The following is a 12326-nucleotide window of genomic DNA, read 5'->3' on the forward strand; positions in this document are numbered from 1 at the left end:
GCCACCATAGGTGGATGGAGGTAATGTGTTCACCTTTGTTTGGCTTTCTTTGGTTTGGCTGTGCACATGATTTCTCAAAAAGGAGATGGACGGATGATGATAAACTTGGTGAATGAGTTGGTTAGGTGAGAAGAACAAGGTGATTAGCTTTTAGTTCAGGTCCAGATACAGATCCGGCCTATCATTGGGATCCAAAACGTAAACTGTTCAGCGTGCTGGAGGTATGTGCTCTACCGAGTGACGTTCTAGTTAAAAAAGTCTTTGGTATGATTTGGCCAAGTTTTGAGCCACTGACCTCCCAGACTTTCCGGAGTTGCTCTACCCATTACACCACTGAGTTCATCTTCTTAGGTTGTCTCTCATGCCGAACTCAGATGACATTGATCCTCATCTTTCTGTCCTCTCAATCAACCATTGCTGTGTGTAGTATTACGTGCTCCTCTCCCAAACCCCCTGGTCACGGTGTACCTCCGAGCCCCGAGAGGAGTCACGGCAGAAAAATGTGTTATTCTGTATGTCAAAGATCAATGATGAAGCCACACCAATTGTTACCCACAAACAAATATTGTATTAAGATCACACAAGAATAACAGTACAACAATAATATTAATCAAAAGTACAATCAATGTATATCCTATGATGGTACCATCAGTTTCGTAATATATAACTCACTGTGCTCCAAGTGAGTGAAACAAGAACATTCCCCAATGTCTCTATTCTGGCATCAAGCCCAAGTCGATCCGCTCCAGCGATCGTCAGAACGATGTCCAATCGAGACCAGAATCCTGTTCGGCTGACAGTCACCGTCACGCAGCCAAAGCTGCGCAAAGGCACCCTCAAGGCAACTGGGAAATCCAAAGGCGCCCTCCAGGCGACTGGGAAATCACACCCTCGGGTATGGACGTTTCACGGCTCCAAACCGGCCAACCGCAGATTTACCTTCAAAATCCACGTTACACACACACACCCCAGATAAACGTCTGGAGGCGGTGAAAACGGCTGAAGCGAAGCAAAGAAACCTTACGCGACGCGCAAAGTGACACTGCTTCAAAGGCATCAAAATGGCTGACGGCCCGTACTCGAGACGTAACGGCCCGACGATGATTCTCTTCGGAATCGACCGCAAAACCTGACACGCAGGTTGATCTGTCACAGCGATAACAACTCTGTTGCAGGAATCCCTTTCCCGGGAAACCAAAAGTTCATTCGTGACTCTCGTTCGTCAACGTTCGCTCCAAACCTCCAAGTAGCTCGGCTCCTTCTTGTCCGACTCACTCGCTCCGCCTTCTTTTTCTCCCCTTCCTGTTCTTCGTCGTCTGGTTCCGGTTTCATTTAAAACATTAACTTTTTTTTACCTTTTGAAAACAGTTATATCTATTTCCCTTAAATGACAACGATAATAATACATGGAATCAAAAATGTTTACAGTGGATGAAAACCACAACAACGGAAGTGACAAATCCATAACAGTAGTTCCTCTATTTCTAGGCCCATCTTATATTTTTGCAATGCAAGAGTTTTCTCCTTTTGTTTCTACTTTCAAACCTGCTCCGTTGGTGCTGATGAGTACAAGTAGCAGCACCCTGGAGTGGTGCTGCTACTTGTACTCATGAGTTTTTTTTGTTTGCTAGTAATGACTGCAGTCACAGCTTCTGCAGCAGTTTCTTGTAAATTTTGCCTTCTTTTAGCCTTTTTTTGCATACAGAGTCGAGGCTCATGGAAGAGATAATACACTGAACGGATCAGGACGTAGCAGGACAAAAAGAACAGTAGAGGGAGAGGGTGAAGGGACACCAACAGTGGGATTGAAGGACAAGATAGAACGAGACTTGGACAAACAAAGGGGATGGGGAAGAATGAGGGCAGGAAATGACGCATGGGGTGGTGGACAAGATGGATACAGAAGGAAACTCTCAGGAAGGGAAAATGGAAATTTGGAAGAAGGAAGGCTTGGTGGGTAGAAAAGATCCTGGTTTTGGATTGGGGATTAAATTCAATAACCTTTCATCACAAGGCAGCAAGTCTAGTGTGGATACCGTTGATCGATCTACATTCTACAGTATCAATCTGGCAATTCTCCCACGTCATAACGTCAGAAGCATCCGCACTCATTTGTACAATTGCTCCTGGCTACTCTCACCAGCAAACCACAAGATGCAGAAACCTAAAGATTGCAAAGCCGGACAAATAAATTAGTCAAGATAGTGCTTCTTCTTCTTTCACAAGGCTGTGAGGTTGTATGATTGGCTGAGGTATCGGCTATACCGCTGATACAATGCCCTCTGTAGGTGAGGGCTGGAATTACAGATTTGGCCATGGTCCCGGCGATGTCTCGCCTACTCTTCGCGAATTGAAAATAGTCCTTACATACGAGTATATGAAGATATAAATGTAGACGAAGACTAAGAAGAAAAGGAAATATAAATTGAGACGTTAAAGTGTAATGTGTAAGCCTGCTGTAAGCCATTATTAAAACTCTTTTGTTATTGGCCAATGTCTTTCCGGAATGTGGAGGCTCCTCAGAGTTTCGTATCGCAACAGATGGGATTCTCTAAGGGCTGTGATAACAATCTTGCATTCTCATTGGAAAGGCTGCTCCAGGTTACCATTTGGCACCACACGTGCTTTTGCAAAACCCTTGGTGAAGAAAAACCGAGCTGCTGGAGGCCTTGCTGTGATCCTAATGAGACCTGACATTGCCCACATTGGACTGGCCACCTGCTTACATAATTAACTATGGTGGCCTATTGAGTCTATTTAGGTATCCTGTAACAGCAAAACGGTTTGCAGGATTTCTGCCACCAATGAATGCTGTGTGTGTGTGTTTTTCAATTCTTTTTGCAAGAAGACATAACACAGGCCTTCCATAGTTGAAATTGATCCTTCTCAACCTTGCAATCTCCATATGAAGTGCAGCCTTATTTCCTGTACCATATTTGAAGGAAATGAGGTTTCTGTTCAGTTAAACATAATCTATAGGGAAGTGATTGTTTGAACAGATCAACTTGGACTGTTTCTTTGACTATTTTGCAAGTGCAGTTTGATCTGCTGTGCCTCAAGACGAAATGAACGATTTCTAATGAACAGGAGAGGTTTTCCACATGGCTGGTGATGTCATGACAAGAATAAGAAGAAAAACATCTATTGGCTGTTGATCAACGTTTGTGTTCAAGTTGTCATCTCTATTCAAATGGTTGTTTGAATTTTAAAAAGTTTTGAGAAATGGAAAGTTCTGGCAAAAATTATTGACACAGAAACTTATTTGAACGTGTTTGTAAAGGCTGTCGCTAATATAACTATTAGATGTATTTCGATTGATGTAACACATTATGAAATGTTACACAGTTTGACACTAAATTTTAAGACAATTAAAAGTTGAAAAGTTACAGATGCATGACTGAATACACTGTAAATCCAATGCGGGGGAGCATTGATTTTTTTTTTGTATCCCACAGGGGCATCTCAAGTGCAAACTCAATTGAGAAAACAGACAATTGCAGCAGCAGCAGGTGGAGCTGGAGGAGGAGGTCAGAGAGGCACTTATCACCATCGGGTCCATTTACTCAATGGTGGAGGTGGACAGAAAGAAAATGCAGAGAACATTCGACATCATCATATTGTTCGAATTCCACAAGTTCCCAATGCACCAATCACTTTGAGCTATGATCGATCGACAATTCCATCCAAGAAAGGTTCTGAATATCTTGGTGTTCGAGCTGAACATCAGGTGGTTCCATTGGCGAAGGAGGTTCACAAACACGGCAAACCAATGGGACATCTCGATCTTAGAAGTCATCATCACAAGGGTAGTCGTGTTCGACCTGGTCAATTTTATCCGAGCTCTCCAGTAGCTATAAACTTGATGCGTTTTCAACAAAGTCGACGCTTGGAGGAGGCTAAAGGTGCTATGGGTCCAAACAAAAGGCCAGTGCAGGATCACAGAATGGGAGAGCAAACGCTACCTGCAAGGTATTTGCAGGAAAAGTTAAAGTTAAATAATTTGGGGAGACATTTGCCAGAATCAAATGTGAACATTGTGGCTCGAGAAGAAGGTGCAGACGTAGAGGCCGATGTGGACATGACACATCAGGAACATAATGAATTTACAACCTGGAAAATAGATGCGCTGCCAAACTGGCAGCCAGAATCTAGATTTCAACAGCAGGCAAACATCCAGCCATCCAAGAAGGAACTTCAGCCAAAGGACATAAGGGAAGTTGTTACTATGTTCCAGGAGACCACAGGAAATCCAAATGCTGAAGGATCATCATCTCAAGATCTGCATATTTCCCCTACAAATTCCTGGAGTACTGCAATTGATAACTACTTGCATTCCCCTATAAGTCAACAAGATTTTCGATTCACTGGCCACACGACATATGTTCCATTAAAAGTAGAAACGAGATCACAGGCTGAGAAGGAAAATGGTACACATGTTTTGGATCATAAGCTTCAAAATAATAGTGAAATCCCGAAACTGGATGGTAATGTCAGTTATGGACCACAAAGAGAACACATGACAGATGTCGAGTTAAAAGGGGATGCATATGATGCAAGTTTTGGCAAAAATGGCAGTGAAGGAATATTTGAAGAACATAAGGCGAATGCTTCACAAGGTCACGAGAATATAGGTTCAGTGGATAAAGGGCATGATGAAGACTCAGGACCAGAACACCTTCCAGCTACACCACCAATAATGTGGCATAGAGGGGAAGAAGTCACTGGAAAACATGGCAGCCTACATCTTCATGTGAAGACGACTTCAAGAGGGTCCAATATTACACAGCCAGAAAGGTTAAGAGGAACCAAATCAAGAGAGGATGGAAGTTCATTGGTTCAAGGGAAAGATAATCTAGAATACGAACAGTCAAGGATGTTTCCTCGAATAAAAGAGAGGGAAGAGTACATGCCGGCACGGAGGTTGGCAAACTCTCATATTCTAGGTGAGAGCAAATTACAAGGCAAGGAAGACAGCAGCATTTGGCAGCAAGAAGAAATTAGAACACCAGGCAGCAATATTGCCAAAGAAAAACATCTCCATAGTGATCATGAACAAGCTACCCCAGTGGTAAGATGGCATGGTTCAGCAGAGGCAGTTTTTAAGGATGGAGAACCAGAGGGCTTGGGTGAAGCTCACTTTGAAAACTACAACGATAGAAAACCAGAAATAAATCAGGATCGATTGGACAGTTGGCGAGCCACCGTTCCAAATTATTTAGCATACAGAAGACCAGAGACTCCTCAAGGTTGGCCAGGTGGATTAAAAGAACGAAAGCCAAATGCACCGGTCGAGATGTGGCATCATCGGTTGGAAAATGTTCGGCATGAAAGTGGAGAGGAACTCAAAGTACAGGGCTGGGAGCTCAAAAGCAGGGAGAGTGATCGGTTGGAGACCTTACAAATAGACAGGCTGGAGGAACATGTGCATGAACAAAAAGACAAGATGAAAGAAAGCTGGAGACTTGGCTGGTCAGAGGCCCAGACTGTTAGTGTGCCGGCAAGTCTGGGAGATTTCAAATCGACTGGCTTTGGGCCTCCTTTGGTAGATGGCAGGCAAGCAGAGCAATGGGGAAGCAAATCAGAAGGAAAAGATAGAGCAGAACGATGGAGACCTGTTTGGACTGAAAGACTCAAGAGGCCAGAACAGCGAAGAGTTGGACTGCGAGAGAGTCATAAAGAAGACAGTTTTAAGAACTGGCAAGGAAATAGAAAATTAGGTGAACTAATTGGCAGGCTGGAAGGTCACGATCATGCACTGCTTGGAGGTCAAACCCGACTAGGAAGTGCAAGGCATACAGGGTACGAAAGTGGGGTGCCGGGTGAGCTGGAACGGGCAGCATGCTTCCTGGCGGTGGAGGAAGGAGCTGAATGTGGCGCAGCTTTGGCCTCTAACCTTACCTTGCAGGAGTGCTGTTGCACACTCGGAGGGATCTGGGGCAGCTGTCATGGCCAGCCCTGCCCAGCGTTTCCTTCTGGTGAGGCACATTGCATTCACAACGCCGTGGGAAGGGGAGGGGGTGTAACTCTCGAGAAAGCAATAACAAGGGTGGGTGATACAAAAATGAAAGGTGGATCGTAAAGTGTGGGCAAATTGTCGAGAGATGGGATGATATGTTTGGAAAAAAATGGAGTACAGGAAGGGAAAGGCATCAAATGAGTATACGAGGAAGTGGCGGAGAGTCAGAAATGCCACCATTTTTCAAAAGTAACGAATAGATAGCACCATATACTGTAAATACATGCACATACCTACTGTATGTGAGAGGGGTTTATTGATGCAATCGGTAGCTTTTTAAAAACTCCACGCAAGGAGTGAACTAAGTTTTCATTTACCAAAAGCATGTACAAATACAACAAGGTAGACGTTTGATGCTTAATGTATTTACTGCCTGCCCTGTTCATCGGTCACATACATTATTGGATTATCTTGAAACTTTATGTCCAAGTTCTTGAGGGAGTTGCATACATCAGTTTGTGGCCACTAGCATTCTTTACAAAAGTCATCACGAAGCATTTATTGGTAATTACTCATGGGAACCCATGAGGCAGTCATGCTAAGTAAACACGAGGTTTCCAAGTCTCGTTCCCTGCATGTACATGGTATTCCAACAGAACTTCATGATGGGGATCACGGCTGGTAACCCAGAAATCAGCACTTTCATGTCCTTTTTGTGGTTGGATCCATCTTTCTCAATTCTGTTTGGAAGTATGTTAAGACTCTTGGCTTTCGCACGTGTAGGCCTCATGTGATCCCATTCCACCATGGACTTAAAACAACTTCCAAGCTCTTTGAATAGCTTTTTATTTTTTCATCACAAACTTCTCAAACTCCACTTCTACATGCGCTGGTTTTCATTGTTTTCCTGTAAATGAAACCTGCTTGGCGTACTGTACTTTGGTTGTTTTTCCCCTCTGTTTACCGTTGTCCACATTCTCATGCTCCTTGCGACCCACTCTCGGCTTTGAACGTCTGGCCACCAAGGACACAAATTCTCTCCACGCATTCCATCCTGCCTTTTCATCGCTTTACGAAGGTGCTGCCCACTACCCTGCAGGGATCTGGTCGCAGTACATTGATGCCAGGTTTGCTGACAGATGATCCATCACAAAAAGGTCCATTAAGGTTATGTTAACCGTGTTGCACAAGCTGAGCAAAGGATGAAGTGTGTTTGGGTTTTAGTATGATGGTGTTGTTGCTTGTGAACCTTTAGAGGTCGTGAAGTTATGGGAATAAATCATAAGTTGCCTAACTTTTTTTTTCTCTTTATCCCTCTGCAGAAGAGCTTTCCTCCTTGTGTCCTGGAGGTAGGGGTTATATCCCGGTGGATCCCATGAGGCCAGATTTACAGCCTTACCAGGGTAAGGAGAGGGTCTTTCTAAGGAATGTCCATAACCGTCCGATTTGGTTATTCGTCATCAGACATTCACAATTATTTGGACATTATCACATACTTTTGGTCAGACAGCAGAACTCAAAAAGCAGTGACACGCTTACTCCTGAATCTCTCCACCGTTTCATCATCACCTGCACCGTTTGTTTAAAATATTTAAACGTTCCACAGTAAAGGGCAAGAATGTTTTGGCTGCGGATAATATAAGCGTTTCTGTGCCGAAGTCGCATGAAGAAGCAGACGGAATTCGAGGCTTTCCATTCCCTACCCAGATGCAGACGAATGCTTGCTGTTTGAGAGGACAGCATGCCGCGGGGGCTTCTGCGTGAACCAGCAAGGGGGCTTCCTGTGCCACTGCAGAGACGGTTTCTACTATGACTTTGTGCATCTGGCTTGTTATGGTGAGAGGACACAGCTTGGTGTTTTATGTGAAGCATCTGTATTCAGGATATAGTGATAGGATTTTTTTTTAAATGTTCAGAGAAGTGGACCAAACACACGGAATTGTTATTAGTCTTGCTCCGAAGGGGTTGCGAGACTTTTGTAATGCCCGTGTCTGTCTGTCTGTGTATCTGTGTCCATGTCTATATATTTTCGCTTCAATTGCCTCTTCTCTAGAGCCGTTTGTCCGATCGTTAGAAAACTGTAAACAAAGGAGGGACTCCCCATGGAGAATATTTTATTAAAAACTTTGGCATCATAGGTCACGTGGTATGGCAGCCATATTGGATTAAATTAAGAAATTTGGACATCTCAAAAATCGCTCAATGAAAAAGATTTAAACTTGGCATATGTCATCAACCCTCCATAGGGTAATAGGGTGATAATGCTGATGTCATTGCTGAAGTGGTATTCCAGCTAAAATTGGTTGAATCAAAATCGTTATTTTAAAAATCTGATACGTCATATATTTTATCTATGACCTCATATCTATCTCATATCTCATATCTCATATGAGATATGATATCTCATATCTATCATATCCTCATATCTATGACCTCATATGACTTCATATTGATGAGTAAATAATTAAATTTATGACATCATCGGTCACGTGCTCTGGTGACCATATTGGATTGAAAAGAAAAATGTAAAAAAATTTTTGGGGTTTGGAATGCGCACGTGAGGCGAGACTACACGCTCGATGAGTGCCGTTCTAGTTCATTCATGTATATATGCATATTATAAGTGATTAAAAAGATGAACATAGCTGGTAAAGTTGTGCTTTGTGCTCAGCAAAGAGTATATAGGGGCCATAAACGCATAAGGTACAAGGTACAAAAAATATGGGGAACCTTTTGTATCCAACACCCACCGGCTCATACCCCATACATTCCCTTTCACCAACTTACTCAGCTCTCCTCCCAAACAAAAGTTGGTCATTAAACTTTTTGAGGATTCTTCACTGCTACCCGATTAACGTCGATTTTAATGAACGTTTATATGTCTGCATAATTATGTCAGGCCCATTAAACAATGTATGCGTAACATCTGCTTAAGAAGTACTCCCTCACAGCATGACTCATTGGCAAAGATATTTTTTGTATACAGAGTAAGGGCTTGTGGAAGAGCTAGAACACTGAATGGACCTGGGCGCATCAGAACATAATGAACAGTAGAGTGGGGTGGAGGTTGTAACAGTAGAGATGGGGTGGAGGGGACACCAACAACAGGATTGAAGGATAAAATATAGGGAGAATTGGACAAATAAGGGAAGTGGGGAGGAAGAAAGGGTAAAATGAGGATGCACGGAGTGGACAAGTTGGATACAGAAGTAAATTCGCAGGAGGAATAAACTGCAAATTTGGAAGAAGGTGGGCTTGGGGGCTGAGGGGTGGGGGTCGGGGGCTTAATCGAATATGCGTTTCTGATTTGCTAATGTTGGGACACCTTACACAAACAAACCTAACCTAACTAAATCCAAAATAAATCGCTAAATCAATAAAGAACATCACTAAATGTATAATTAAATAAATACCCACCATAGATACATCGAAATAGAAGAGAAACAAATAAGTTTTACAAAAATTACTCACAATGAAAGCTACGGTACTTGATACTACTCTTGATACTACTCGATTATGATGCCCGAAGTAGAGTACGACTTACTAATTAAAAACGAAGCAGGAACGACCTGACGTGCAGATTAAAAATAAAACCCGTTTAATGGGCAGACCACCTATTTAATGGATGTTAATTTACAATATAATAGTACTTACTGTATTATATTGTTACGTTTATGGGGGTTCATGAAGGAATCCCATAGTAAAGGTAGGATTGCATAATCTTAGCATGGACCGTGGACAAGTAGGAGAAATTTCGATGTACATAAGTAGGGAAACTGTAGCTTAAGATTGTTTATGTGTCTTCACACGAGGGGTGAAGCAGGGATAATTAGTTAGGAATTAAGGTTAGTTTTCCCCAGTATGCGATTTCCTCTCTTTAATTTTCCCTTTACGTTTTGCTGACAAGGCCAGCCATGAAAACTCCATTGAATCACAACAACCGTCCACTGCAAACCAGGCAGGTTCCCGGACACTAAGCCCCGCCTTAATGGACCTCATAGGCAGGCCCCGCCCAGTAGAGGTGGAGAATCAGTGTGCGGTCAAGAAAGGCCATGAGGCCACGCCCCAAAGTTCATGATTGGCCAAGAGGACCATGGAGTGATTTGGAAAGAGCTTTGCCATTGGTCAGTGTAACATCATGGAGAAGCTTCTCGAAAAAAAGAGGAAGAGTGTCTCTGGGTCCTGGTCGAATGAGAAGCTTGTGATATATTTTTGGTGCATTGGGGTTTTTGTGTGCGCTTTTGGGGTGAGGAGCACTTTATACCAGTCGGCAGTAATTTGCATGAGGTTTTGGCGATTGCTTGAGTGGTTTGAAGGCCATGCAGTTCATCCTAGGGAGAGCGAAAGAGGGCTGTCTCACAACTCACCTCACGTTCGTGGCGCCGTCAGGCACGATGCCATGGCCATCTTGTGCCGGGTTCCCGCTGGAGGGAGAATGAGCTCTGGGCCTCATCCCCAGCTACCAACCTCGTAGGTCAGACCTAAGTGCCAGCACTGAAAAGAAATTTTATTTTATTTTATCTTTCCCCTGGGTGTCCAATTTTGAGTCCGTGTGTGGAGGTACCTCAGTTAGAATTTTAGGTTACCTCAACATTTATTGCACTGCACCCCTTGCTTTATTTTCATTCAATCATATTTATTGAATTTTCCTTGTCGTGTTTACTTGTTTATGGTTTCGGAATAAACCCGTGCGTTCCGTTCAAGTAAACGCTTCGCCTTCCTTCATTCCGCGCACGACAAAAATACCGCTATTTGTCGGGCAGCCGCCTCGGGAGTAAAACTGTCTCGGTTATCTGTCATCCAGAGGTCTTAATTGCTGGTGGCAGGACAATATGTATATCCTTTGCTTTACAATGGAATAATACCCTTCTGTTTTGATCGGTGGTCGTCTGCAGAACATACGCCACGACGATCCTTCGGACATGGCGGTGGAAAAATATGCATCACAGCGAGAAAAAAAATGTAGAGCTACAGAGAGGAGTGCCTGCATTTGTTTTTAGCAGATTTAGTCATTATTTCTTTTTTCTTTTTTAACTCCCCACAAAAATAACAGGGAGGGGTGTAGACCCCACCCTGGATTCACTACTGCTTGGAGGGATAATGGGTATGGCAAAGAATGAGAGCAATGGAAGGACAAAGTGGGTGAACAAGATGGATACATCCGCAAACTCTCAATCACAATAGTGGAAGGATAAACCATAAACTCGGAAAAAGATGGGCTTGGTAGGATTAATGGGGTGTAAAATATTATGGTTGTGGATGGGGAATGACCTGAGGTGAGGGTGAACAGCCGTCTTGAAGCCATGGAGGGAAGAAGAATATTGAAGAGACCGAGGAAGTTGGTTCCACAGACAGTAAAAAACAGAGGAACGAATGAGTGGGGGTGAGCAGTGAGCCTAGATTTTTGGATTTCACCAGAAGGGGGTTACTGGCAGACTGCATATGCCATGCAGGAACCTGGTGGAAAGAGGTGGGGGGAAGAGCATGGAAACGGCAGAGGGTGCAAGACCAGAAAGGAGGCGGTATAAGACAGAGAGACCACCCACCTGTTTGGAAAGTGAAAAATATAGGTGGGAGATACCAATGATTTTGAATTTGAAAAGGGGATGTAACATTTACCAGAGAGAATTCAATCATATCCACATCAGCATTGACTGACGCAGCTGCTGTCTGCTTATCAGTGGGATGGAATGTTGTACGACAGTGTGGAGTCATCTGCAAAAAGGAGGAGAGGATTTTTCCTGAGGATCAGTAAGGCCATTTAAGTCGATGAATAACAAGATTGTGCCGCATACACTGCCTTGGGGAACTTCAGTCTCCAACTGGGAACAGAAAGGAAAGTGTTCCATGGATAGTACCGCACTGACTGCACGAGTGTTGGGCTGTATTGGCAGTCCGAAATTCAGGAATGAATGCATTTGTGTGAGCCACTGATAGATACCTTAGCAAGCAAAGCTGGATGCCAGACTGTCAAATTCCCAAGATAACTCCAAGGAGATGGTTCGTTTGAGGTTGAGAGCCTCTAACCATTGCTGAAAGATTAGAAGCAGCATGTCCATTGTTTAGCGACCAGGAGGGAATCCAAACTGCCTGATGGTCAGACATCACAATCTTTGAAAAGAGTAAGGATGACATTGGCAGCAATGATGGATTTCACAACTTAGCCTGTAACTGAAAGCAAGCTTACACTGGCCCATAGTTGATAGGATCTTACACCCTTCTTGTGGATGGGAGTGATGTTTGCTGACTTCCAGGCAGATGGGAAGCTTCCAAAGGAGAAGGCCAGCCTTCCTGGATTTTGTGAGTTTAACAATAAAATGGTTACTGGTGGACTGTGTACGTCCTGCAGAAACATGGGAGGGACAGAGTA

The 12326-nt window shown here is 43.6% G+C and overlaps 1 protein-coding gene and 1 long non-coding RNA gene across 4 annotated transcripts in view; one reads left to right on the forward strand and one right to left on the reverse strand.

The window, feature by feature from the left end:
* Positions 1-12326, forward strand: part of LOC137437868 (uncharacterized) — a 64752-nt gene that overhangs the window by 38995 nt on the left and 13431 nt on the right. For all 3 annotated transcript variants that reach the window (XM_068132551.2, XM_068132553.2, XM_068132552.2), the window contains exons 7-9: positions 3456-5975; positions 7279-7359; positions 7664-7792. In XM_068132551.2, coding sequence (XP_067988652.2) covers positions 3456-5975; positions 7279-7359; positions 7664-7792 — 2730 coding nt within the window. The remainder of the gene's footprint in view (positions 1-3455; positions 5976-7278; positions 7360-7663; positions 7793-12326) is intronic.
* Positions 1-12326, reverse strand: part of LOC137437869 (uncharacterized) — a 30626-nt gene that overhangs the window by 1816 nt on the left and 16484 nt on the right. The gene's annotated exons all lie outside the window — the stretch shown is intronic.

The sequence above is a fragment of the Myxine glutinosa genome, chromosome 12 (genome assembly GCF_964187855.1).
Source record: "Myxine glutinosa chromosome 12, kmMyxGlut1.1, whole genome shotgun sequence".
Lineage (NCBI taxonomy): Eukaryota > Metazoa > Chordata > Myxini > Myxiniformes > Myxinidae > Myxine > Myxine glutinosa.